Source organism: Epinephelus lanceolatus, chromosome 3 (assembly GCF_041903045.1).
Source record: "Epinephelus lanceolatus isolate andai-2023 chromosome 3, ASM4190304v1, whole genome shotgun sequence".
Classification (NCBI taxonomy): Eukaryota; Metazoa; Chordata; class Actinopteri; order Perciformes; family Serranidae; genus Epinephelus; species Epinephelus lanceolatus.
In genome coordinates this window covers 48174215-48200726 of record NC_135736.1, presented here as the reverse complement: position 1 = coordinate 48200726, position 26512 = coordinate 48174215, and the positions used below count along the sequence as shown (strand labels likewise).

General features: G+C 41.5%; 2 protein-coding genes across 2 annotated transcripts in view; both read left to right on the top strand.

The window, feature by feature from the left end:
• The first annotated feature begins 2426 nt into the window (after positions 1-2426).
• cnrip1a (cannabinoid receptor interacting protein 1a) lies at positions 2427-8563 on the top strand. Its single transcript, XM_033624104.2, has 3 exons — positions 2427-2745; positions 4951-5095; positions 5189-8563. The coding sequence occupies exons 1-3, from the start codon at positions 2567-2569 to the stop codon at positions 5351-5353; spliced, it is 489 nt and encodes a 162-aa protein (XP_033479995.1). The 5' UTR covers positions 2427-2566; the 3' UTR covers positions 5354-8563.
• A 6836-nt stretch (positions 8564-15399) lies between these two features.
• The window catches only part of ppp3r1b (protein phosphatase 3 (formerly 2B), regulatory s1ubunit B, alpha isoform, b), a 59074-nt gene continuing 47961 nt past the window's right edge, over positions 15400-26512 (top strand). Inside the window, exon 1 of the mRNA XM_033625116.2 lies at positions 15400-15597. Within this exon, the coding sequence (XP_033481007.1) occupies positions 15595-15597 (3 nt within the window). The 5' untranslated portion in view covers positions 15400-15594. The remainder of the gene's footprint in view (positions 15598-26512) is intronic.

Below are 26512 nucleotides of genomic sequence, written 5' to 3'. Positions count from 1 at the left end.
TGGTAGGACATCCAACTGCAAAGCCACAGAGCTCAACACAACAATAATGTTAAAACAAAACCTGCTTAATATTTCCTAATAACATATTTGAGTTTTTCTGTATCTGTAAAAATGCACATATCTAATTCAGAAACTCATGATTACTAATCAGCTGAAGTCTCAGTGTCATGTTTCAGCTGCAAAAATCTCTTAAAAAATTAACTGTTGGTCAAAACTAAGTCTGCAGCATGAACTCCACAGTACTTCAGGAACAGGAAGAGTTGGTGTAACAAAATATTTCACAATATTTGGGTTTTTCATGTTAGTTATTAAAGGAAGAAGGACAAAAGAGAACTTAAAAGAAATTGTACATTTATCATGATTTGAACATAGATTTTAATGTGCAAAAGAAACGTATTCAGCTGTCAAATGTTGAAAGTGAAAAGTTTAATATTTGCTTTAGAAAAGTGCAGGAAACAAAAGACAATATGATACTTGAATATAATGGTATCCCTGTGAAGCACTTACTTACATAGGCCTATATTTTTGTACATTTACACTGTCATATCTTGAGTAAATGTTCTTAATTATTCATCAGGAGGGCTGCTGCAAATATATATTTTTAATCATCTCTTATGCTGGCTCGTATGTTGAAGTAACTCATTGATAATTTGGTCTATGAAATATCAGAAAACTGAAAAAAGCCCAGCGCAAGTTTCAGGCTAATACTAAATTATTCATTTCACTATAATTTGATAATTTGGAACCATAAAATAGTTTCTGATTAAATATTTAAATTCAACTTAAATTAATCAGCCAATCATTGCAGCTGTACTCTGTAAACAATGAAGCAAAAATGATACAGCTGACACCTATTTGGGCTGTCAGTCATTATCTGTCAACATTATATCATTTTTTAAAGCAAAATGCCAAACAGAAAAGAAAGAAAGAAATTTTCATATTTGATGATCTCAAATATGAAAATTTGTGGCTTTTGTTTGTCATAAAAAACAATAAAAGAAAAAAAAATAGTAAGGGGCTGTTCTCTACATATCAGAGGAGGAGGTGGGTGTGATTACTTTTTTTTTGTTTTTGTTTTTGATCCTCCCAAAGTGACAAATATTTTTCCTTGAGCTTCCTCGAGCGACTGGCGGGAAACACATGACCCTCCCGCCACCATAAATTAGTTATTAGATTTTTAAATCTCACCCTGTGATGTTAAAGGTTGAAGACAAAATTCTGGAGTTGAAAAAGCCGCGTTTTTTCACTCTTGTGCATGCGGATTACTTAAATTGTGAAATTTCTTTTTCTTTATCATCGCTCCATCCATCCATCCATTCATCCATTTTCATCCGTTTATCCAGGGCCGGGTCGCGGGGCAGCAGGTGAAGCAAAGCACCCCAGACGTCCCTCTCCCCAGCAACACTTTACAACTCCTCCTGGAGGACCCCAAGGTGTTCCCAGGCCAGATGAGGTATGTAATTCCTCCAGTGTGTTCTGGGTCTGCCCCGGGGCCTCCTACCAGTGGGACGTGCCCAGAACACCTCAAACTGGAGGCGCCCTGGAGGATCCTGATCAGATGTTGAACCACCTCAACTGACTCCTTTTGACACAAAGGAGCAGCGGCTCTACTCTGAGCTCCCTCCGGATGTCTGAGCTCCTCCCCCTATCTCTAAGGCTGAGCCCAGACACCCCACAGAGGAAACTCATTTCAGCTGCTTGTATCCACGACCTCATTCTTTCAGTCACTACCCAGAGCTCATGACCATAGGTGAGGGTTGGGACACAGATGGACCAGTAAATCAAAAGTTTCGCCTTCTGGCTCAGCTCCCTCTTCACCACAATGGTCTGACACAGCACCTGCATCACTGCACACGCTGCACCAAACTGCCGATCCATCTCACGCTCCATTCTACCCTCACTCTTGAACAAGACCATGAATTACTTGACCTCTCTCACTGTGGGGCCACTGCCCGCAGGGGTGGAAGTCAGGGTGTGCTGATTCCTGGTGTCGCAGACTGGCTCAGATTTGGTTATGGGAAGCATTCGTCACAAATGTGTCCAAGAACCATCGCAAATTTGAAAATCCAACAATACTTTCTGTTTCTGAATGTAAAATATAAAAATCTGCAGTAAAATAAATAGAAAATATAACCATTTCAATGTGTTCGCCCCTCTCTTAAGCTGAAATAAAAAAATATAAGTCGCTCCCCAGTGCTTGAGAAATTATTTGATATGCCTCCCACTCTTTGCCCCACTCCTCCCCCTCATAAGTAACCAACAGTCCCTTAATAGTAAGATTAATTAGATTTATGCACCACTGGTTTGACAGTAGAAACAATCTGAAATCGTCTTTCGGCATATTGATATTGCCTTTTTCAACCACAGTCGATTAATCTAGACCATGATCGGTTAGTTGCAGCCCAGACTCCGGCCCTCACACTTTTATTTTGAAAGACGTAACCGGAAGCCGTGTGCTCCCCAGCTTGACCGTGGTCCCTCCTCAGCATCACCGCATCATCCGCCATCCTCTCCCTCAACACGGGACCGAAAACTGACCCCGCAGGACACCGAAGGATCCGGGATAATGGACGACGTCCCTCCGATCATCAACATCTCCATCTCCCTGCGGATCCAGCCCAATGAGGGGCCCGTGTTCTTCAAGGTGGACGGGACCCGGTTCGGACAGAGCAGGACCATCAAACTGCTCACAGGCTCCAAATACAAGATCGAGGTGGTGCTGAAGCCTGGAAACGTCGAGGCCACGTAAGAAGAAATAGATTTAATCAATATTGTTGCTGCTGTCTTTATGATATGGTCAGATACTGGGTGTATCTGCAGCAGGAGCACACAGAGCATGCGTGTTCTCTTATTTCATTCGTTCCCTATAATAAAACAAAGGTCACACATCTGTAAGCATGAGATGCACCGCCATAATTAGCGTTTGTTTTAGAATATGAAACTAAATTAAAGCAGTGACAGTGGCGCATGTCGGTGGCTCCGTGGCCTCCTCCTGCAGGCCTGCAGCAGCATCTGATATCCGCCTGAATAAATCATCATGTGTGATGTTTTTTTCATCGCTGGTGACGTCAGGAGGCGTCGTGTCTCTGCTGATGGACCAACAGCTCGTGTCGGCTCTGCTGCTGTTGGATAAGGTGAAGTGAAGTGAGCAGGGCGGGGTCCACCTGATCACACACAGCCTCAGTGACACGCAGGGAGGGATCCATCTGTGCAGAGGAAGGTGTCAAGGGACTGTTCGTTACTTGTGAGGAGAGGGGGAGGGGTGGTGCAACAAAGGGGAGGCATGTGAAATAATATTTGGGGAGGGACGTATGTGTATTGCGCTAACTTCGGCACATTTACACTGTTTTTACTGTTGTACATTAATGTGCACTGTCCCTTTTAAATAAATAAATAAATAAATATTTTGGCTGAATGGATGAATTTTATATTTATTTTACTACTGATCTTTGAAGAAAACCTTCCAAACCCGTCGTGTTTTCTTTAAAAATCACCAAAATTACACCATTTATCAGAGCCAGGAAGTGTAAAAACACAAATTAGCATTGGCTTTTAAGATTTCCGACGGTCCTTGGACACATCATGAGTGACGAAGGCTTCTGTTAGAAAAAAAACAACGAAATTTGAGCTTAAAATGGTGATATTTCATCAAAAAAATTTTTTTAAAAACATCATAAAAGTGGTGTTCAGTAGTGAAGATTATCTTGCTGAGCAAAACATGTGAATCATAAATGTTTGTTTGCCGCAGAGCGTATTTTCTGCAATAATCTATAATCCAAGGGAACCAGGGCGACGCTAACCTCCGTATCGGCCTACAAGAAAACGTCACCCCTGCAGCACTATTGCAGCATGTACGAAAGACGCTTTCATGTAGAGCGAGCAAACCAATCACAAGACTACGATGATGGCGTATTTGAATCTGTGAGATATTTACGGCTTAGCATCAGGCCTCCAGGAACACTGCTCAGCCTTGCTGCCAATTGTTCCCAGTGGCCACTCGTGGTATTGCAACAAAAAATCCCCTGGAACCCAAAAAGCATTTTCCCTGTAGAGCACCATTATAAAAGAGACGTCTGTTAAACTGTTGACAGGACGCCTCCAACTGCAAACAAGCTCAGTTATGCCTCTTTCTATTATGAGTTTTTGATCCATGGCGGTTTTATATTTGTAAAACTTTCTTTAAACCAAGAAAAGCCATTAAAAAACACATCTGTGACGTCATCACGATGTAAAGTCTGTGAGCCAGGTGGGAACTTGCAGGTGGCGCAAGTGTAAGAAACACTACTGCACATATTCAGTGGACGCTAGAAAGCTAGAAACTTTTTTGATATAGCAACTCCATTTGAATAAATAGACGCCATCTTGGGATCCAGTTGGTGTTATCATACATTTGCAATTAGCATTTACGCCACTGTTTTCTCACAAACTTGTTAGATATTAAACATATTATAAGAACATTGCCACTGGACATTAACAGCTCTTTATTTGCCATGTTACTGAAAATTATGAGACGTCTTACATCTGGCCTTGCCCCATCCTTTTCTTCTTCTGCTGAGTTTTATCACTGTTGACATGTAAAAATGTTGCATTACCGCCATCTGCTGGACTGTCCCTGCCTCATCTATTCTCAAGGCATTTAGAAAAGGTGCCAGATGGGAATTTTCATGAATATAGTGCGTGCAGTGCCTGAAAGGTTATCCCAGTAATTTACTGGGAATTACGTGTGAAAGAGACTCATGGTTACCAGAAAGAAGGTCATTATATTAAGATGACATTTATTTATTTGGCAGACCTTTCGACCAAACGTACAGTCCAAGACACAGTCATTCACAGAGAGGCCTTTGAGAATATCAGCTCTCAGATCCACCTGACCTGCAGGTGCATGCAGGTGTCACTTTAAAGCTCTCAGTGCAGTATCAAACTACTTGCTCCTCTTTCTCCTCCTCACAGCAACATGAACATCGGAGGCATCATCTTCCCTCTGGAGCAGCAGTCCAGGGACGAGGAGTCGGTGGTTTACCACGGCCAGTATGACACCGAGGGCGTCCCGCACACCAAGAGCGGAGACCGGCAACCTGTCCAAGTCAGCATGGAGGTGAGACAACAGTGTCACTGGGACCTTTTATCACATATCAGATGGGTGATTTTTGCAGCAGTGTTGGTGACGATGATCTCTCCTCCTGTCCAGTTCAACAAAGCGGGGACGTTTGAGACGGTCTGGCAGGCAAAATACTACAATTACTACAAGAGGGAGCACTGCCAGTTCGGCAACAAATTCAGCAGCATCGAGTACGAGTGCAAGCCCAACGAGACGCGGACCCTCATGTGGATCAACAAGGAGGCCTTCAACTGAGTCCGCTCGTCCTCCCACCGCCCACACACCAAATACCAAGCAGAGGATACAGTCGTACCGGGACTTTGAACATCAGCATCACAATAAAAGGACAGCCTTATTTTAAAGGCGTGCGTCACGTCAGCGAGGGTCTGGTATTTGTTTTATCACAGAGAGGAAAGAAAGTAGCTGTTAGCTGTGCTGGTCCTTAAAGGGGGTTTTTGTTTTAAAGCTGCACTCTGCAGTGGTGCTTCTTGGCAGCTTCACACGCCAGCAGAGGGGAAAAGTTTGAAAAGCATTAGCTAGTATTCAGAAATCCTGTACAGTGATGTAAGTTAACTGCACACAGCTCAGCTGGTTTAAGATCTTTTATATCAAAGGGAACTAAAGGGACAGAACAGGGGAAAGATCTGAAGCTTGGAAGAGCAGTTAACCTCTGAGGGGAGCGCTCACCAACTGTATCTGTATCTAAAGCCCCTTTTCCACTGCACAAAAAAATCCACTAACACCCGCTAACATCTTTTTAATGTAATGGGAAAGGTTTCACAGCTGGGTCAAATTACTCAGTAGTAGTCGCAGGTATTTATCGGCAGTGATGGGAACACAACACCCGGGTGAACACGCTAATTTTATAGCCTCTTAACCAGTGAGGTGCAATGACAGGTCACCACACAATGCCGCCCATCTCTGGCCAAGCAGCGTTCAAACATCAATCCAAATTTGTCTGCATCAAGTTTGAAAGACAGACTGTATACATAAGGGATATATATATATATGCAAAAAAGTAACCACCATCAAGTTTTCACTGGCTTCCATGCTGCTTCCAACTCTTTGTTAACCTGTTTCCAGCCTGACAGTGACGTTGAACATGGAACACACACAATAAACCCTACACACACAGACAGGCATACTGCTCTGCTGCAGAGCCGTGTACACAGTGGTGGTCATCTGGCAATAGGAAAGAAGTCTATCGCCTATTTTTAGCTCATTTTCCCGTGTTTAAATAACCCGCGCAGACACGCTAATGTTAGTGGAAAAGGGGTTTATGTTTCAGTCCATCACTCAGTGTGTAGGTGGACTTCTTTCAATGATCAAACACCAAGAAAAGTTCCACATAGAAAGTCGCGGAGTGAAGCTTTAAAACAGGAGCGTGCAGAGTTTAAGGGACAATCGGACACTTACTGAAATCAGCTTGTAGGATTCAGATGAGAAGATTTACATACACACCATGTGAGTGACTCCAGTACAGAGATCCAGGATGTGTTTAGCAAAGTCTAGCTCAAAGACAGGAGGCAGCGAGGAACTTAGGCTTAGTTAACACAAACACAGGTTGGTCTTTTGTTCACACGCAAAGTACTTTTCAGGAGAACAGACATGTTATAAAACTCCTTCAGAGCAGGGGTGGCCAAACTTTTTTGACTGTGGGCCATTTACAGGAAAATTTAAGGAATCACAGGCCAAACAATTGTAAACCAGTTAGGGACTGTTCTTTATTTATCAAAGGAGGGGGGTGGCTGGGTTGTGACTTTGTTTTCTTTTGGGGTTTTTAAACCCTTTTGTGAAGCTATAAATTTTTTTCCTCGAGCCTCCCTGACTGACAGAGAATCCATGACCCTCCCTCCTCCTATTAGATTTTTAAAACTTACCTTTTGATGTTAAAGGCATCGACAAAATCCTGGAGTTGACTAAAGTGTTGGTTTTTCACTCTTGTCGCTGGTTAGTTTGCGCACATGATTTATCTTTTGCCAAACTTTAAACGAGACACGTAGAACAAAGTGATTTTGGTGAAATATCAATATTTTAAGCTCAGATCAGAGTGCTGCGGTTACAGTCGGGGTTAGGGGAACCTGCCAGTCTGGCTCGATCAAAAGAGACAAATACTCTTTCCATCAAATGCAAAGCCAGACCTCAAACCTGGCAACAACCACGATGGACTTTAGAGATGCTGCGTTCAGTCACTGCCACCAGCGGTTGTCAGCCAGCAAAAACAGCAGCTCCAGTGTCACCTATTTCTGCACCTGCTCAATAAACATGATACAGCATTTAAATCAGACTGATGGGCAGAATTACACAAGGATTGTGCAGCTTTTGCTGCCGCAGGAGAAACCATGTAATTCTCAGAGCACCTGCAAAGGGTGAAATGCACCCGAAACTGCACTGCCAAGCAAACACCATCTCAGTGCTCCTGTGCTATTTGCATATATTTAAATTGGGTAATATGCATACATTTGATCAAAACTGGTCCTCTCCTATGCAAATGAGCCTCACTGCAAAAACAGTCCAAGTCTTAAAGATCAGTCCTCACAGTTACACACAGTTACAGTGAAATTATTGGTGTCTTCAGAGAGATGGTGGGAACTGAAGCGCACTGACAGACTGAGATATTAAATCACAAATAATGTTTGTCACAGTTGATTACACTCTGCTGTAAACTTTAGTAGTGTGTTTGTGCTGTAACATTGGCATGTGTGCTATCAGCGGCCACAATATGTGCTTTGTGAATTTTCCCAGAAATCCTTTGGAAAGTGTATTTGCCCACTTTTAATGGGGCTAGGCTAACAGTTTCCCCCTGCTCCCAGTCTTTGTGCTAAGCTAGGCTAAATACAGGACCTCTCTCTGTGGTGGAAGCACAGAAATTCACAAAAAACAACATCCCCCCAGAATGTTCCAACTGTTCCTTTAAGGTTGAGTCAAGCCTGAAGCCTTCAGATGTGTGTGAGCAATACCCCCCTCGGGACTGAGCGCAGCAGCTAGCGTGGTGTTAGCAGGACGGAAGACACCTGTGGGTGGAAGAAGTATTTTATCTTATTTATTAATAGCTGTGTGGATGTGTCTGTGAGAGAGGAGAGACGATATGTGAGAGCGTGTTCATCGCTGTGATAGTTCTGACTTTTCTTATGGGTTATGTATTGTGTTATTTAACGTGAAAAATCCACCCAAAACACTTTTAAACAAACAGGTCACAATAAGGGACTGTTCTCTATTTATCAGAGGAGGCAGGTGGCTGGGGTGTGACTTTATTTATTTGGACCCTCCCCAAAGCTACACATATTTTTCCTTGCACCTCCCTGAGTGACCGGTGGAAATCCATGACCCTCCGTCCACTATAAATGAGTTATTAGATTTAAAATAGCCTTTGTTTTCACCCTTGTCATGCTGGTTAGTTTGTGCAAATGGTTTATTTGTGGCTGAATTTTAAATGAGATGTGGAATAAAGTGATTCTGAAGCAATATCACTATTTTAAGATCAGATTTGGTGACGTTTTATTTAAGACAGAAGCATTTGTTGCACGTGATGTGTTCAAGGACAGTCAGAAATGTTATAAATCCAACAATAATTTTTGTTTTTACCGTTTCTGGCTGTCATCAATGGTGTAATCTTGGCAATTTGTATAGAAAACATGCCTTCCTAACTCACAGTCATTTATACGTAGATGCTGCATTGACTGCGTCAGACCATTGCAGTGATAAGTCAGTGGCGACGCCATATTGACGATGTCAAGTACGCCTGTATTATACCAATACAAGTGACCATGGCAGCTGTGGTTTTTCTTGATTAAAAAAAATCAAATAAAATAAAAATTATGATGTTTTTTTTTCCCAACCAGGAAAGGTTGGGATCATGTTAGGATTACATGAACTGTATACATATAAATATAACATAAAAACCACTTATTGCAGTTGGTTAAGAAAAATAAACATTATAGGGTGTTTTTAATCAGGAAGAACCGCAGCTCCTGTTTGCTTGCATTTGTTTACAGGCAAGTCTGACCTCGCCAATATGGCGGTGCTGTTGACATATGATTCAGCAAATAATGAGGCATCTATGTTCCTGTATCTACGTCCCATCCCACCTGCATGTTTTCTTTACAAATCTGCCATAAAATAAATACAAAATACAACCATTTAAACTTGTGTGCTCCTCCCCTAAGCCAAAAATAAAACCATAGGTCCCTCCCACTGCTTAAAATATTATTTGACATCCCGCCCTCTTTTTTGCTCCACCTCTCCCCCCTTATAAATAATGAACAGTCCCTAAAGGAATGTTTCTTCTTCTTCCTGTTTATAACTGGCCAATTTCAGACAAAGTGAGAGCTGCCATGTTAGAACTCTGTCAAGAAGAGGAAACACAAATGTCGAGGCAGGTTGTAAAAAAAGTGCATTTCTGTAGCAATGAAACAAACCTTGAAGACAAAATGAGACGTGACAGTGTGAGTGGATGATGGTGGATTCTTCCTCTAAAGGATAAGGCTGGTGTTACTCTAAATGTCAGCAAATCCCATTGAAAAACAAAAACCAACATGTGTTAGTCCTGTGGATGTGTAAAGAGACCTGGATACAACGTTGGAGGAGGGTCCCTGTTCATTGCTATGGAAGTTGCTCAGTGGCACATGAAGCCAACAAAGCTCTGTTTCCATGGTATCACATTACCTGGGTGATTGGTGCTGCTACGGCATCATGGGCCCATAGAGCAGGTGCGCTAGAGACTTACAGATGCCAACAACCGCCAACTCCTGCTGGCCAACCGGCTGACTTCCTGTTTAGTGCTCCGCTAACTTGACTGGAGATAAAATAGTTTGATCTTGTGGCCCTGTTATACTTTGGGAATGTTATCAGACTGATTAAATCAACAGTGGAACAAGTCGTTTCATGGGCGTTGTGATGCTCTAAGAAATGCATCCACTGATTTACAGACGTCTCTTTTACAATGTAAGTCTATGGGGAAAAGTATGGAAAGGGCAGTACCGCTGTTTGGCCACTATGAAAATTGGCTTCAAAGCAAGTAGGTATATTGCAGCTGGAGCACCTGCATGACTCGCCCATCTTAACCTACATATCAGTCCACGATCAGCCCCCTTCGCCTGTTGACCTGGAGGCAGAGCCCTGACGAAAATGCTAAGTTAGCGATTAGCTAGCTGTGAAGTAGTTGGTTAAAAGAGAGGTAGGTTGAGGGTAATGGGAAGGCTACATCTTGTTACTTATAAAGTAAACCCCGTTTTCGTGTATTATCAATTATGAAGTGGAGTATTGCCACGTTCGGCCTCATGTTTGTTTCCACAGTGTCGAATGGTGGGTTTGTCTTGTACTAATGGTGGGCGTGTACGCTACAATGGGAATGTGTCTGCAGTTAAACATCTGTCTGTCCAAGCCAGGCGCACTTCCTGGGGGCCCCGTTAGTCCGTTTCTCAATATTGTCTGACTTTCTGTCTGTGGCTCTCAGCTCTGAGCCCATTGGTTCCGCCTGAAGACCTAAATCTTTAAAAACACAGATATATAGCTCCATCAGTAATTTCCCAAAACAGGTGCTCACTGTAGTTTTTATCACACAAACAGGAGGAAGTAGTACATCTGTTGGGGACTATTTTCAGCTGCGGATTAATCCACACTTGATGATTTCATGGGATTTGTTGACAGTAAGAAAAGTGTCACCAGACTGATCCTTAAAGCCGTCAGACACCTCCGTCTCTCCGCTGAGAAGAGGACCGTTTTGCTTTTATTTTGGGACACGGTGCTTTTTGACGGCTGCAAGTGCTTCACTTTGTGTTAAGTTTGTGCCGCCACAGCTTTTTCTTTTCTCAGTTTCCTCCTGAAGTGCATGGCTGGATTTATTTTGCCAAATATGATCTGTTTGTTTGTTTTCTGTTGAGATGTCTCAATGCCTGAACCTTGCTGTTTTGTTACGTGTTGAACTGAAGGAGTATAAAGTGTCTTTGTGAATAAAACAGTATAATGAACCAATAGCACTGTACAGTAACATTTGCAGTTATTATAATCATGAATATTTTAATGTATCAGTGGTGGAGGACGTATTCAGACCCTTAACTTGAGGAACAGCACTAAAACCACACAGCAAAAACACTCTGCTATAAGTACAAGTCCTGCGTTGGAACTGTTCCCTCAATATAATCAGTAAAATGTAGTATTAAAGTATGAAACTGTCCCCTGTGACTGTATGTCAGGCCTTCTGGACAATCTTATCCAAATTTGGATGTCCAGAAAAGTACATCAGGGTCCTGAGACTCTTACATGACAACATGTCAGCTGCTGTCCTCTGCCATGGCAGCGAGACTAAACCCTTTCAGGTGGAAACTGGTGTCAAGCAAGGCTGTATCATTGCCCCCACCCTGTTCACAGTTTTCATAGCCGCCATCCTCCATTTTGTTGGAACCAGTGCACCCAGTGGTGTCCAGATAATCTACAGAACAGATGGTAAACTATTCAACCTAAACAGATTCAAAGCCAAATCTAAGGTCCTCCATACTTCCATCATGGAGTTACAATATGCAGATGACTGTGCTGTTGTAGCCCATACAGAGGAAGATCTTCAGGCCACCCTCAATGCTTTCACAAGGGCCTACCGGCTTCTTGCTCTCACCATGAACATCAAGAAGACCGAGGTCCTCCACCAACCCCCACCAGACACCGCTTTATCCCCGCCAACAATAACAATTGACAATGGACGCCTTGAGAATGTTGACCACTTCCCTTATCTGGGAAGCCACCTCTCGTCTTAGGCGGACATTGACTGCGAAATAAACCACCGAATCTGCTGTGCCAGTGGCGCTTTTTCAAAGCTTCGCAAAAGGGTCTTTGAAAATCCTGACCTACTCGCCAAGACCAAGCTGCTTGTGTACAAAGCAGTCATACTGCCAGTACTCCTCTATGGTGCAGAGGCATGGACCACTTATAGTAGGCATTTAAGAACCCTTGAGTCCTACCATCAGAGATGTCTACGAAAAATCCTGCGTGTGAGCTGAGAAGATGAGAGGACAAACACCAGCATCTTACAGGAGACAGCATCACCACCACCATCACAAAGCACCAGCTCAGATGGACAGGCCACGTAATACAGATGCCTGATAGACGCTTTCCAAAACAAATCCTCTACTCTGAACTCTCCACCGGTCACCGTGCACCTGGAGGCCAGAAAAAGCGCTACAAGGACACCATCAGAACCAGTCTCAAAAAAAACCCATCAGCTCAAACTGGGAAGTTACAGCCAGTCAAAGACCTGCATGGAGAAACTGCCTGCATTAAGGTGCCACTTTCCATGAAGATCATCTCCAACAGGCTGCAGCAGCAAAGGAAGGAGAGGCTCTCCACCAAGCGGGCCCCCACACATCCCACCGCCAGCACCCAACATCCCTGCCCACACTGCAAGAAGGTTTGTGGCTCCAGAATTGGCCTCTTCAGCCATCTGAAGACCCACAACAAGGACACCCAGGGAGGACTATCATACTCGACTTCGAGCATCATCAATGATATGAACTCATTAGATGATTCTGACTCATGCATTAACCCTTTGAAACACCTTTCTCAAGTATTTAAACCTTTGGCCCCCGAGCTAATTGGTGCAGTTTCTGTCAAAAGTGTGGGGAAAAAGGCGACAAGCAACTTGGTGAGAAATGTTCCACAAAGTAGAAAAAATTAATAGATTTTGAAAATTATTTTTAAACAGCCAGGGTAAAACTATTTTTTATAATTATCATTATTATATATTTAAAATTATGTTACAGAATTATAATTTCTAAGCTCCTTTTCCAGGTCATTTCCTTGTTTGTTTATTTGTTGGTTCTTATATTTGTTTTTATTCATTTTTTTAATAAGTGTTTTGTTTTTAATTTTCTCTCTTTTACTAATTTCTTGCTCATTTTTTTTTGGGTCATTTCCTCTTTTGTTGCTCGTTGCCTTCTTCCCATGTTTTTGAAAGACAACACTGTACATTTAACTCCACTACATTTGTCTGCTTTAGTTACGTTTTTCTTAGAACTTAATTTTAAGTTTTCATCAACAGCAATACGGTGTATACCTTTCCTTTTTTCTAGCTGTATATAATATTTGCACACATTATATTGAAAAATTACTTGGACATAAGAATAAAACAGCACAGACATCCACTCCAATGTGCATATAACCAAACCCATTTATTAGAAATAAAAAAAGGATTGAAAACACATTATAATCACACAGATAAAGTACAGGTGCAAAATTGGTTCTACAGACTATAACATGTAATGTGATGTGCACATGGGGGGAATATAAAAGTTAGAGTTTAGCAGAGCCCTGCTGGATGATAAACCTCATTGTATTATTAAAGCCACGACAGGACTGCATCATTTAATAAAGGTGGATTTTTGTAGTCTTAATGAGTGTGTGATTTGTTCCATCTGATCGAGGTCCCAGACTTCCTGGATCCATGTATTGTATGTGGGAGCTTCTTGTTTGAGCCATCTAATGGTTACACACTTTAAGTGATATATGGATGCTTTAGTGACTTTGAAGACTTAGATTATTAATACAAAATACAATCAACTAATAAATGATGATGCATACGTATAGATTAAACCAGCCGGCAGTTTATAAAGCATTTAAAAAGAGCTCCACCTTTACCAGCTGCAACATTAAAGTGATCACTGGTGTGCTTCACTCTCTTGTGCACAATCAAACAGAATGTGCTGCTTGAATGACAGAGAGGACCCAAAACTTGTTTCTGATCAATGATATATTATTTTGATATATAAAATATATACAGCTTATTTAGATCTGGGGCTGTTCATGAAACATTCAGGGCTGAAACCTCAGATGCCCAGTCCGAACAATGCCACTGCCTAGCACTCTCCTGTATATCAAATAATAATAATCCCCTCTCAGGATAAAATTTTACATGCCAAACAAATATAGACTATAATGTAGGTGTAATATAAGAAGCAGTTTATTGTGCATCACATCCAAAAGAATGTGCACACTGTGGCCGTGATGTATGTCTTTAAATTTAGGGAAAGTACACTCTACTGCTACTAAACAGAAAGATTTCCTGAGCATTTATTTATGTAAAAAACAGGATTGTGTTGTGATAAAAACATGACTATTTATGTTTGTTGTTGTCAGTGATCTATGATGTTTCCCCCATCAGATAGTGAGGGGGAAACTGGATGTGCTGAACCGTTTTTTGCTCCAAAGATTGTGTGTGTTGAAGGTGATAAATCACTCTTTGCAAAAAAAGTAAAATACGATAAAATAAAAACAGGCTGTGTTTAGCCTAGCTTAGCTCAAAGACAGGAGGCAGCGGGGAACTTAGGTGTAGTCAACACAAACACAGGTATCTTTTAAGATGTAGTTATTTCAGTGTGCTTTGCTCTGTTGAATCACAGGCCAAATGATTGCAAATGCAGTCTTGGCTAGAATAAAAAAATGTAAGTCCCTTGCAGTGCTTAAAAAATTGACATGCCTCCTCCTTTTAGCAGCACCCCCTTCCCCCTCAAAACACACAGCCCTCCCTCGACCATAAATTAGTTATTAGACTTTAAGTTAAAAGTTGAAGATGAAATCCTGGAATTGAAAAAGCCCTTGTTTTTTCACTCTTGTCTTGCGAGCTGGTGAGTTAAACTGTTGTTGAATGTTGAATAACAAAGAATAAAATGATTTTGATGAAATATCACTTATTTATTTGTCACACAAGATGTGTCCAAGAACGGTCATAAGTTTGAAAATCTAACAATAATTTTTATTTTTACAGTTTCTGGCTGTGTGTGAAAGAATGTAGAATTTAAGAATCGGCAGTAAAATAAACACAAAATACAGCCTTTTCAAATTTTAAAAAAGTACGTAAGTCCCTCGTCAGTGCTTGACATGCCTCCCCAAACAAGCACTCAAAACTACTGAGCTGGGAAAACCTCATCATGTTTAAAAATATTTGTCTTGTATATAAGATTATGCGTGGTTCAGCACCTCCTCCTCTATCTGGCCTCATGACCTTCAGATCCACTGCTGGCAAAGGGACTGCTGATGAAAACTAAAATTAAAATGTTGATTAATGCACATTGTCCCTTTTTTTTTTTTTTAAATAAATCAATAAATAAAATAAATATTTTTTGCACCACCCCTCCCCCCTCACAAGTAACGAACAGTCCCTAAATAGCTACATTCCACCAGATGTGGCTGTTTGTGATTCAGTGTTTGTTTTTATGAAGTCGAGTGGTTCCTCTGCTCAATAGACGAGCTTTGGTTTGCACCTTCCACTCCTCCTCCTCCTCCTCCTCCTCTCTCCCTCTTCACTCTCCCCCTCTGCGGCTCTATCTGCTGGCGCTGCAGTGAATCTCTCCCCCGCTGTCACAAACCGTAAAGTCAGACAGCCGGTGGTCGGTATCTCACCGTTAAAAGTCACAAACCTCGTTAAAACGTCGTCTGTATCTGACCGCGTCGAGCCGTTACCGGAGCTTTGAATTACTCTCCAAGCAGCTTCAGACCCCCCCTGCACCAAAATGGTAAGAAAATGCTGCACTTAATTTTTAAAATCATAATGTCATTCTGTAAAAACAGATTCTCCTCCTTCGACTGCACTGCTAGCTTCAGAACTAGCACCCCAGGCTAACCTAGCTACCGTTAGCTCCGTGCTGACATTAAAAAAAGAGCGTATCCGTTGTTTTTTGTCTGTTTGTTTTAATGACAATATTGTTGAATTATTTTGTTATTTCTGCTTCTTTCAACTGACACATTGCCACACATCAACGTTTACAGTACCGTCGATGTGTGTCTCGGTGTAATGTTGTCACACGGCTAGTTAGCTGCTGAGGAAATACAGAAATACTGTTACGGCTTAGCTAGCAGGCTAGCATGCTAGCTGGAGGTGCGTCAAGTGCGCAGCAAAGTAACGACGGAAGTGTCGTAACATTAAGAAAATAAATCAAAGTAAAAGCTTCTAAGAATAAAGTAATTGTCGCTTGAATAAATTAACTTTGACTGCAGCTAGTTATTGGTGTGTTTATCGTTAGAGAACAGTTAAATAACAGTGTTAATAAAGTGTCATTTTTTTGTCCGACTTACAGCCCATAAATTAAACATATTTATTTCACATTGATATAAATGGTGGTGGAGGAAGTACTCAGCTTTTGTGCCTAATTAAAATAGTAATACCACAATGTAGAAAATCTTGTAAGAGTAATATAATTATACTAATAATAATAATGATAATAAACTTTACTTATATAGCTCCTTTCACACAAGAAATGTAGCACAAGGTCAATATATGCTCTCAGTGCTTTATATGAAATAGACAAAATAAACATAAACATGCCTAGATGGCAATTCAATACAAAAGGACAGGGATGCATGATAATATCAGCACGTCATCGATATCAGCTGATATTGGCTTTAAAATAAAGTTTTGAAATCGGCCAATATGCTTTTTTAAAATTTGCACAATGAATGAATATTATAATCAATGAAAAGTTTTGTACTTCATGTCTCCATCTGCTGGTGGGCCGTCACGATAAGAGTATGCATGCATAGTATGATGTTAAGTACACTACAGAGGAGACTTGATGATCACTTTATCGATATCAGTGTCAGTTATTGGTGAAATGAGTTGTTACTAGGGATGGGCAGCACAAGCAAAAACACAATTTGAAAATCATGGCAAGTATTCAACGATTTTTCGAATAATTCCCCCCCCCCGGGAGCCACGCACACAGAGATCCATACATTGCGTCACGTCAGCGTAGCGTCATGTCATATTCATTTGGGCTCCACTGACTGCGTACGGAAGCGACACGTAGAGAAGCCAGCGGGGTTGTTTACCGTTTGCTGAGCTGAGAGGCTGCATGTAGGCTGCTTATATCTACAACTTTACTCTACTGTTTGTCATCTACTCGCTTTCAAATGTCCGCCACGGACATTTACACAATGTCACGGATAAACATTGGTAAATGCGTGAAAAAAAAATTCATCACATATCACCTCTGATAATGGTTTATTCATTTAAAAACAAACTGTGCACGTTTAGCACACTATTTCATGTAGTTTTTATCTGCTGGAGGGTCGCGTAGGGGAGCGTAGCGCAACAAAAATAGAAGAGCCGCGTAAAATAGAGAGTTGTCGCGCAACAGACGGGGGTTGTCGCGCTGCTCCCGTTGCTGGTGGAGCCGCTGTAATTGATTAACAGGGGGGCAAGCTGCTACGGGACTCGCGGTGCAGACGTGTCGCGCCGCCGAGCCCAGCCGTACGGTCCCTCGCCGCCTCCTGCGTGCCTCGCTCTCAAATGACTGTGCATACTTGTTGTAGACTTGTGATACGCAAGCTTTGCCTCACAGAGTTTGCACTGCACCTCATTTTCGTTTATTTTGTCGAATTGTTCCACACAGAACTTTTTGATGACTGTAGTAGTCTCTGCATGTTTCTCCTGTTTGTAGAAGAGCATCAAACTAGCTGGTAGCCCATCTCACACTGCTGTAGCAATCCTATACTGCCCTCGTGTGGTTAGGAGCTGAATTACATGTCAAATAAAGGGGGGAAATAAGACGGCGAATAGTAATAGTCGCATTAAAAAATAGATTTTTCAAAATAAAACAACTATTCGAAAATTCGAAAATCGTGACCCATCCCTGGTTGTTACATATCGGATATCGGCTAAAGATACGATATCGTGCATCCCTAGACCCTAAAAAATAAGATAAATAGAGTACACTGAAGGCGTAGTAGCTCAGTATTGGCAAAACCGTAAGTGTTAACTTTATAATAATTAAATCAGAAAATCATGAAATCATAAAACCATAAATAATAAAGTCCAGCAAGATTAGAAGTGTTACAAGAAAAAGATTCAGATCTGTTTCTGGAAAACCAAAGCTAGTTAAAGGCGCTGTATGTAAGAATGTGGCCAAAACGGTTACTGCAATCAAATTCAGGTTGCTGGACAGCGGCATGCTGGAGACTGATTTGTTTGCCCACGGGCGGCTGCTGTGGCAGGGCCACGTCGCCGCGTCCTTGATCTTCGGTTTTCCAGCAGACCGTTCGAGCATGTCCGGCTTCTCTGCTGCTAACGCTGCTGCCGGGATACAGCAGAGGAGGAGCCGGCTACTAATGCTATGTACCAGGACACTGCTAACGCTGCTTGCCGTGCTGCTGTAGCTCAGTCGTAACTGTAACTGATGCTGAGACTCTACTGACTGCGTGACTGGTAGACAGCGGTGGGTGGCGCAACAGGCTAAAACACAAATTCAAAACATAAACATGATTTGCAGACTGTAAAAATGTTTTTTAAATGCGAATATTCTGGCTGTGCTATTGTTGTCGGTGAGATCAGTATGTTATATGAACATTATTCCTTAGTCTCTGTGACATATTAGGAGGATTTTATGATTATTTGCTTTAGATTTCTTACATATAGCTCCTTTAAGACTAGAGTGAACAAATCCATTTTTATTATTTTATTTAATTTATTTGTTTTTTAAAAGTATGCTACTGCTTTTAAAATTAATGATCTAAGAACCAAAAGTAATACAGCCAAATTAATGTAAATTATACCACTGGATTGTAATTATGGATGCATTAGTATGTGTTCATCACCTTTTCCAATGAGTAGAAGTTATTAATTTTATTACTTTATATACAATCAAGAAGCTTGGAAATCCCCCCTGGAGATCCAATAAAGTTTTTATCTTGACCTTTAATAAGACATACTTATTTATTTATTGGTTATTCTTGTATTATTGGTATCAAAGAACTAATGCTTCGATAAGAAGTATTTGTCATTTTGTTGATACACTCATTTTAGGAGACCATTCTACTCCTGACCATGCCTGCTGGATCATTTTAGTGTTTGTCTTAAAAAAGTGGTCATGCATTAGCGTTTGTTGTTTTATTTTGAAAATATTTACCGGAAGTGTTGTATTATGAGAAATGGCAGTACACTGGAGCTCTGTCAGACGTCTCTGTCGTGTTTGAATCACATCAAATCATATATTTATCCTTATTTTTCAGGGTGATAACATTCAGCCCATCCTCAGCTTAATTCAGATGCTTTGAATTGAGTTGTCAGTGTGATGTAATGATAAAAGGATCAACAGCCGATAGATACCATAAGGCAAATAATAACCAAAATCCAATTATATGCCACAAAAAACATAGAAATGAGATTGTGTATATCTGTTGTTAAAGTGTTTTAGACTGATGCACTGCCCACTCTGATCAACAATCTTAAGGTCACATTTTTATTTCATGTTTTTGCCTGAAATTAGTGTGTTTTATTGAAATAGTGTGTGTGTGGGAAGTAGACAGAGAATGACTGTGGTACTGTGGTATTCATCTTGGTGACAGTTTTAAGGTTTAAACACTACAGACTTTAAATCAACTACAAGTCGCCTGTGAGGAGAAATGTGACTGCTTCTCCCCCTTCCTAATCCTTAGTTGATCTCCTTATCCATTCATTATGAAACGCTTACCTTGTTTAATTAAACAGAATAAGATAATAAAGATAAGTAAATAAGGAAAGACAACTATGAAGGCCTGAGTGAGCCAGCCAAGCAGTGAAGGTTTCCTCATTTTGTGGAGGCAGGTAACAGTTATTATTATAAGTGCAACACACACTGGCCTCGTTACATCACACAGGCAGACGAAGTAGTCGAGGTACAGTAGCTGGGATGTTCCAGTTCAGGTAGCTAATGTGATGTAATTGTTCCTTTTTTTGGAGCCGCTGTGCCAGCTTAGATTTAGCACTGTGGATGCATGTGCTCTAATGCAGCTTATGTGTCCCTGATAAGTGTTTCCCTCACAGTTTAAATCCTAACTGTGTTATAAATGGATTGATGAATCCAAAATTGTGTGGACAATGATTTCCCTAGTTCTGCCACGAGTAAGAATACGCCCACACTGAGCCAGCTGAATTTGAAAACACATCTTTTTCTCTCCGTCTTGGCCCTGTGTGTGCGCACTCAACCGCTGTGTTTCATACTCAGAAACAGAGCATCTTCAAAAATGGTCTCTTGAGTGGATCGGTTTGAAAATGCTGATATCATGTTTTGGTGGAGGAAAACTAGCTTCAGAGGACAGTGATATAAAGATTGTTCTTTATTTTTTGCTCACACATTTTAAATGTAGAAATGATGATTCTCAGTTCATTTCATTATACTTTATCTCTCCAGGATAATAACCAATACCAGGTCTGGTTTTGGGAGAGACCTCAGTATCATGTCAGACAACATGGATCAAATGTAACAGAAGCCTCAGCCTCAGACAGGAATTACTGCTCACCTGGGAACACTTAAAGGTCCAGTGTGTAAGAGGATTTAGTGGAACCTAGCGGTGAGGAGTGCAGACTGCAACTAGTTGAAACTTCTCTTAGCTAGAGTTCCTTCAGTGTTCATCGTTCAGGAAGCCCAGTTATCCACAGAGGTCTCCTCCTCTCCAAAACTAACAGACAAGGGGTCTCATTTATAAAACAGTGCACAGGATCCATACTTAAAGTGTACCTGCAGAAAAAAGCAGAAAATGGCGTGTGGTAAAAAATATTTTGATTTATAAAATCTGCTTACACGTGACAGTGCACAGTTTCCTTTTATAAATCCCAGATCAACTTGGCATTGTCCACATGTGGATCCACCTCATCTGAAAACTTAAATCGTGCTTGGTGATATGTATTTATAATATTGGAAGATATTAGAAACTGTTGATGCTCTGTTTTGCAATCACTAAAGCTGTTTGATGTGCGCTCCACGGCTGACCACAGTGTCAGCTGCATCCCTGATGGTGATGGTGAGACAGCGCAGATGAAATACTGAGCGGATTTTTGGGACAGATTGTAGTAGGCTTATAATTTTACAACTGAAAGGTGTTTATTGAAAAGTTATGTCGCACTAGCATAAGCACAAAAAACACAGCTGCATTGAATGTTTATGATGAAGTGGATCTATAGGTAACAAGTGATATGAGGCGAGATGTGTGAGAGCCATCATCATCTTCTCTCACATTTAATTTCTATAATTTAGCTTCAGTGCACCACCTCACCATCTATGTCTCCAATTTCCCCTGTCTCCAAAATGTTTGTACGCGTGGGTCAAAGTTTCCCAACAGGTGCGCACATTCTCCCATCAAGTTTGTTTTTTATATATGACAAGTTTTGCATGAGAAGTGACGTATGCCTCTTTCAGGCCTTGATCTCTGCGTACACAGTGTTTATAAATGAGACCGCTGGTGATTAAAAGTGGTAAAAACACTGAATGAAGCAGTTTCATGTTACAAAATAGTATTTGTCCTACCCTGTTGGCCTCTTTACAGACGGCCTACACATTTTTACTCTGATAATTTTATGTATGATCACCTCATTTCTGACCCAGAAGTTCAAGAGATTTTTCCCGAAAGCTGAAATATCTGGAGAGGTCTCCTCCTCTAAACAAACCCAATGATGTTAACTTGTAAAAATAACAAATCAACATTTCTCCTACACTGTTTGGCATGTCTGTCACGAGCCGCTAACGCAGCACATACTAATCTGCGCTTGGCTTTCTTCTCCGATAAAGTAAGAGCCAGACTTTCAGCAGGTTTTTACCACAAGCTGAATTATCCACAGAGGTCTCTTCTCTCCAAAACAAACCAAGTGATTTAAACGGGTTAAAACACTGAACAAAGCGGTTTCACATGAAAAAAAATGAGTGCTTTTCCGATGCTGCTTGTCGTGGAGGAGCTGCTAACTACAGTGGCCAACATGAAAACCTGAGTGTCCCTATCTAGAGCCAGTGTTTGGTTTGTCCACTCTGGGCTACTGTAAAAACATGGCTGTGCAACATGGCGATCTCTGTAGACGAGGACCTGCTCCCTATGTAGATTTAACCGTCTCATTCTAAGGTTACAAAAACACAACAATTCTTATTTTCAGGTGATTGTACACTAAAGAAAACACACTTATTATATTCTATTGCTGCCAGTATATCCTCTTAAATCCTACACACTGGAGCTTTGATATTTATGATCTGCAGTCAAGTCATTATGTTGTGCTCATTCATTTAACATATCTGTCAAAGACAACAGCTAAGTTGTGAGTGTGTCTTTGTTAAAACAGTTTGCAAAGAGCAGGAGGGGACAGGAAGGATGTTTACCCAGCTGAGACCAACCAGACTGTCTGTCCCACTCCTGAACACATGTTGACTGTGATCAACAGTTTTGTTGTTTGCTGAATCAAACAGGAGAAGGAAGAACAGTTTTCCCATTGATGAGGCGTCTTAGTGTGGATGCTGAGCTCTGCGGAAATGCGTCATTTTGACAGTGCAAAGCCAAATCATTCTTTCCAGCGTGGTCGCGAGGGTCAGTGTGGTGGACATTTTGTCATCTTGCCACGTCCACGAGGGACTGAAAAACCCAACCATATGCATTTTTGTGTTTTTGATATGACAGTTGATGTGGAGGCTGTTGCCCTGTCCTGATTGCAGCAGGGTGGTCAGCAGTTTGAGAGTCCTGTAAGACGCTGCTGCAGCAAAGGCAGCTTTACTGTCATGTACGCTTTGAAGCAATGTCACTCAGATTTATGTCAGACATTCAAATGTTCTGGCACATAATCTGATGTGAGGTGGGGTTACCACCCTCTGTCCCTAAATATACAAGCACATGTTTCATTGTAGGTCAGATTCATATATTAACTCCTCTCGGTGGAGTAATTTGATCTGATTAGCTTCTCTGCTTAGCTGTTAGCACCTGCAGTGTGTGATTATGTTTTGATTTCAAAGTATATTTGAACAGACTTCTTTTAACAGCGGCACAGTTTTAGAGATGTTGCCAACACAGTGGAGTGTGCTGACTGATGGATATGAACACAGAATAGACAAACCCTAGCTCTCTACGCTTCTAACTTCTTAAGCACTAATGAACATTAAAGGGCTTTTAGATGGCGCCTCGCTTCAGTTGAAGTAAACTGCTGGTTCGTATGACCTGTTTTTGGTTTGTAATAGGAAACAGAGGAATGTATAATAGCTTTAATGCAGGTGTGTCATGTAGGAAGTTTTCTGAATCATTTTTCTTGTAACCTGGCTATGACATGGAGGTCTGTGTGACCCTCCAAGGATATGCCTCCTCAGACCATCACTGACCCACTGCCAAACTGGATGGTGTTACAGGCAGCATAACATTCACCATGGCGTCTCCAGACTCTTTCACGTCTGTCACATGTGCCCATTGTGAACATGCTCTCGAGGCGCCAGTGGTGGACCTTCCAATTCTGGTGTTCTCTGGAATGCCAATGGAGCTGCATGGTGCTGGGCTGTGAGCACATGCCACCCTCATGGAGTCTGTTTCTGACAGTGTGGACAGAAACATGCACACCAGTAGCCTGCCGGAGGTCATGTTGTAGGGCTCTGGCTGCTCCTCCTGTTCCTCCTCACACAAAGGAGCAGATACCGGTGCTGCTGCTGGGTTGATGCCCTTCTGCGGCCCTGTCCAGCTCTTCAGGTGTAACGGGCGGCCTCCTGGTGTCTCCTCCATGTTCTTGAGACTGTGCTGGGAGACACAGCAAACATTCGTATGGATGTGCCATCCTGGAGGAGCTGGACTACCTGTGCAACCTGACTGGGCTGCAGGTACGGCCTCATGCTACCAGTAGTGACAAGGACACTAGCAGAAGACCAAACTAGAGAAGAATCAGTCAGGAAGGATAAGGAGAGAGCAGCTGTCTGTGGACACCACATGTAAAATCATTTCCTGTTTGGGGGTTGTCTTGCTTTTGCCTCTCCATTGCACCTGTTGTCACTTTGATTTGCACCAAAGCAACTGAAACTGATTCACAATCACTTGTGCTTCCTGAATGGACACATTGATATCTCTGGAGTTTAACTGACTTCCTGTTAGACTGTGATGAATAAGTGATCCCTTAATTTTTTTGAGCAGTGTATTAATGTGTGTGTGGAACTCATCAGTGCAAGATAAAAAGGAAGCACCATGTAGTGTACTAGGCCCATGTGACGCCTGCGATCAGAGCCAAGTGTGTGTTGGGCTCAGTGTCAGACAACAAGCTGGAACAGACCTCTGCATGTGGAGTTCACTGAGGAGGGAGGAGGAATGTTTGAGTGGCTGGCACAGCAATCAAAGAAACCAAATCAACTCATCAGTCAGCCTCAAACAAACTCACAAACAGAATAATTAAATCTGGAATGAAACTGATTGAGGAAAACAAAATGGCCTTTTTGGAACTATGTTGTGTTTGACTGTGATTTTGCAGAAAATCAAGATCCAAACCACACGGTGCCACGCTCTGAGAATAATCTATTTCACTCTAGATTACAGAGCTAAAAGAATTTATTTATCTATCGCCAAAAATACAAGATAACTTTTTTATTTGAATAATTGTCTCAAGGTCGACTGTGTAAGATTTAGGGGGATTTAGTGGCATCGGGTGGTGAGGATTGCAGATTTCAACCACATGAAACTTCTTCTGGTAGAATTCCTTCACTGTGCTGAGGTTTTTACCAGAGCTGAATTATCAGCAGACCAGGTGATTAAAACAGGTGAAAACACTGAATAAAGCAGCTGCACGTTACAAATCAGTGTTTCTCTGCCACCGTTTGGCATGTCGCAGAGCACCTGCTAAAGTGTTCTCACCCACTTTCTCTGATAACCTAACATGTGCTCACCTTATTTCTGATCCAGATATTGATGCCTGGTTCACACTACACGATATCAGCTCGATTACAGCCCGATGCAGCGTCGTACGGTGTCGACTGGAATCCTAAACGACAATGAGTGTCGTACATGCTAATCCATTGTTTCTTCTTGTGTAGTGTGTCATAGTAGATGACAACCAATGCCACGTCCGGGACACCTCACAACATCCCGACAGAAAGTCTAGCATGTTTGATTTTCTTTTTGTCGTTCACGACTTCTCCCATCACAGCCGTCACTTTGACCAATAGGAACACAGAGCGATCTGCTGCATTGGAAACTGTACGACAACAGCCCAGCCTTTTTGATATTTCCTGTAGGGACCTTAGCACACAGAGTAAAAAGGAAACAGCAGAGGCACTTTATCAACTGTTAGCGTCAAGCTAGCAAACTGTTATTTCTTCATAATGGAGATGGGCATAAAGTAATGGAGTTAAAAAATACTTACCACAACTGCAGAGTACATTATAAACAGGCTGTTATTTATTATTCTCTCTGTATTTTTATATTATTACATTTTATCCGCTCCCGTTTGCCTTGATAAAGTTAATGCATGGCGCCATCATTTCAAACTCAACACTTTCTGTTTCACTTTTATATTAAAAGCCCCTTATAACTTGGGTTTATTTTCTAAAAAGGCTTTTATTGTGAAACATTTGCAGGAACTTGTTGTGGAAGATTCAGTGGCTTGTATGTTTGCATGCTGTGTTTTAGATCTAGCTCCTGCCATCTGGTGGCACTTTTACGTTACTACAGTAACATTTGAGCTGGTACATGAACAGACGCAGTGACTGAAATAATAGTAATGATAATAAAAATAGGACAAGAATCACCGGGGATAATTGGTGTGGACCAGTGTGTAGCCTGAGAACAGAACAGACAGAAATGTCGTACAGTGTAAGTCCAGAAAAAGGGAGGTTTTTACCGCAGAGGTCTCTTCTCTCCAAAACAAACAGGTCCAGTGATTTAAACCGGTAAAAGCACTGCATAAAGTAGTTTAACATTTCTTTTCTGATGCCCTCCTCTAACTAACATGGCCGATTCCAAAATGCAAGTGGCCCTTTCTAGAGCCAGTGTTTGCTTTGTCCGTTCTGGGACCCTGCAGAAACATGGTGGTGCAACATAGCGTTCTTTGTAGACCTGCTCCCTGTGCAGATATAAACCACTGGTAACAAAACAAAAACACAACCACTTTTATTTTCAGATGATTATACATTAAAGAAAACACATTTATTATATTATACTTCATTTTTGCCAATACAGCCTCCTAAATTCTTCGCACTGGAGCTCAAAGTCAGTCTGTTCAAGCAAGAATACCAGACATTCTCTAATTCCAGTTTCTGAATTGTGAGGATTTGCTGCTTGTCTTCATTTATTGTGACAGTAAACGTGTCTCTAATATAATTGGATTTCAAACTGCTGGTTGGACAGAACAAACACTGTGAAGGTGTCACTTTGGGCTCTGGCTCATTGTGACAAACATTTCTCACTATTTTGACAAACCAAACAATCAGTCGATTAATGGAGAAAATAATCAGCCGATTGATCTATAATGAAAATGATTATTAGTTAAAAAGTCAAAAATGAGCTCCACCTCAACCAACTGCAACAGTAAAATCCTGCTAGGGATGTGTGTGATTAGCCGTCTAAACGATTAAACGTCCACCCTCTCGCTAGTCGGCACCAGAAATATTAGCCGGTTAAACCAATTAGTGTTTATGCATGTACGAGGCCGCTTAACTGTCATGCAGCCGCCCGCCACTAGTG

Coding starts and splice junctions, on each gene's coding strand:
- cnrip1a (XM_033624104.2), top strand. CDS start 2,567: ATGGACGACGTCCCTCCGATCATCAACATCTCCATCTCCCTGCGGATC. Junction 2,746..4,950: donor CCTGGAAACGTCGAGGCCAC/GTAAGAAGAAAT, acceptor TCCTCCTCACAG/CAACATGAACATCGGAGGCA. Junction 5,096..5,188: donor CTGTCCAAGTCAGCATGGAG/GTGAGACAACAG, acceptor CCTCCTGTCCAG/TTCAACAAAGCGGGGACGTT.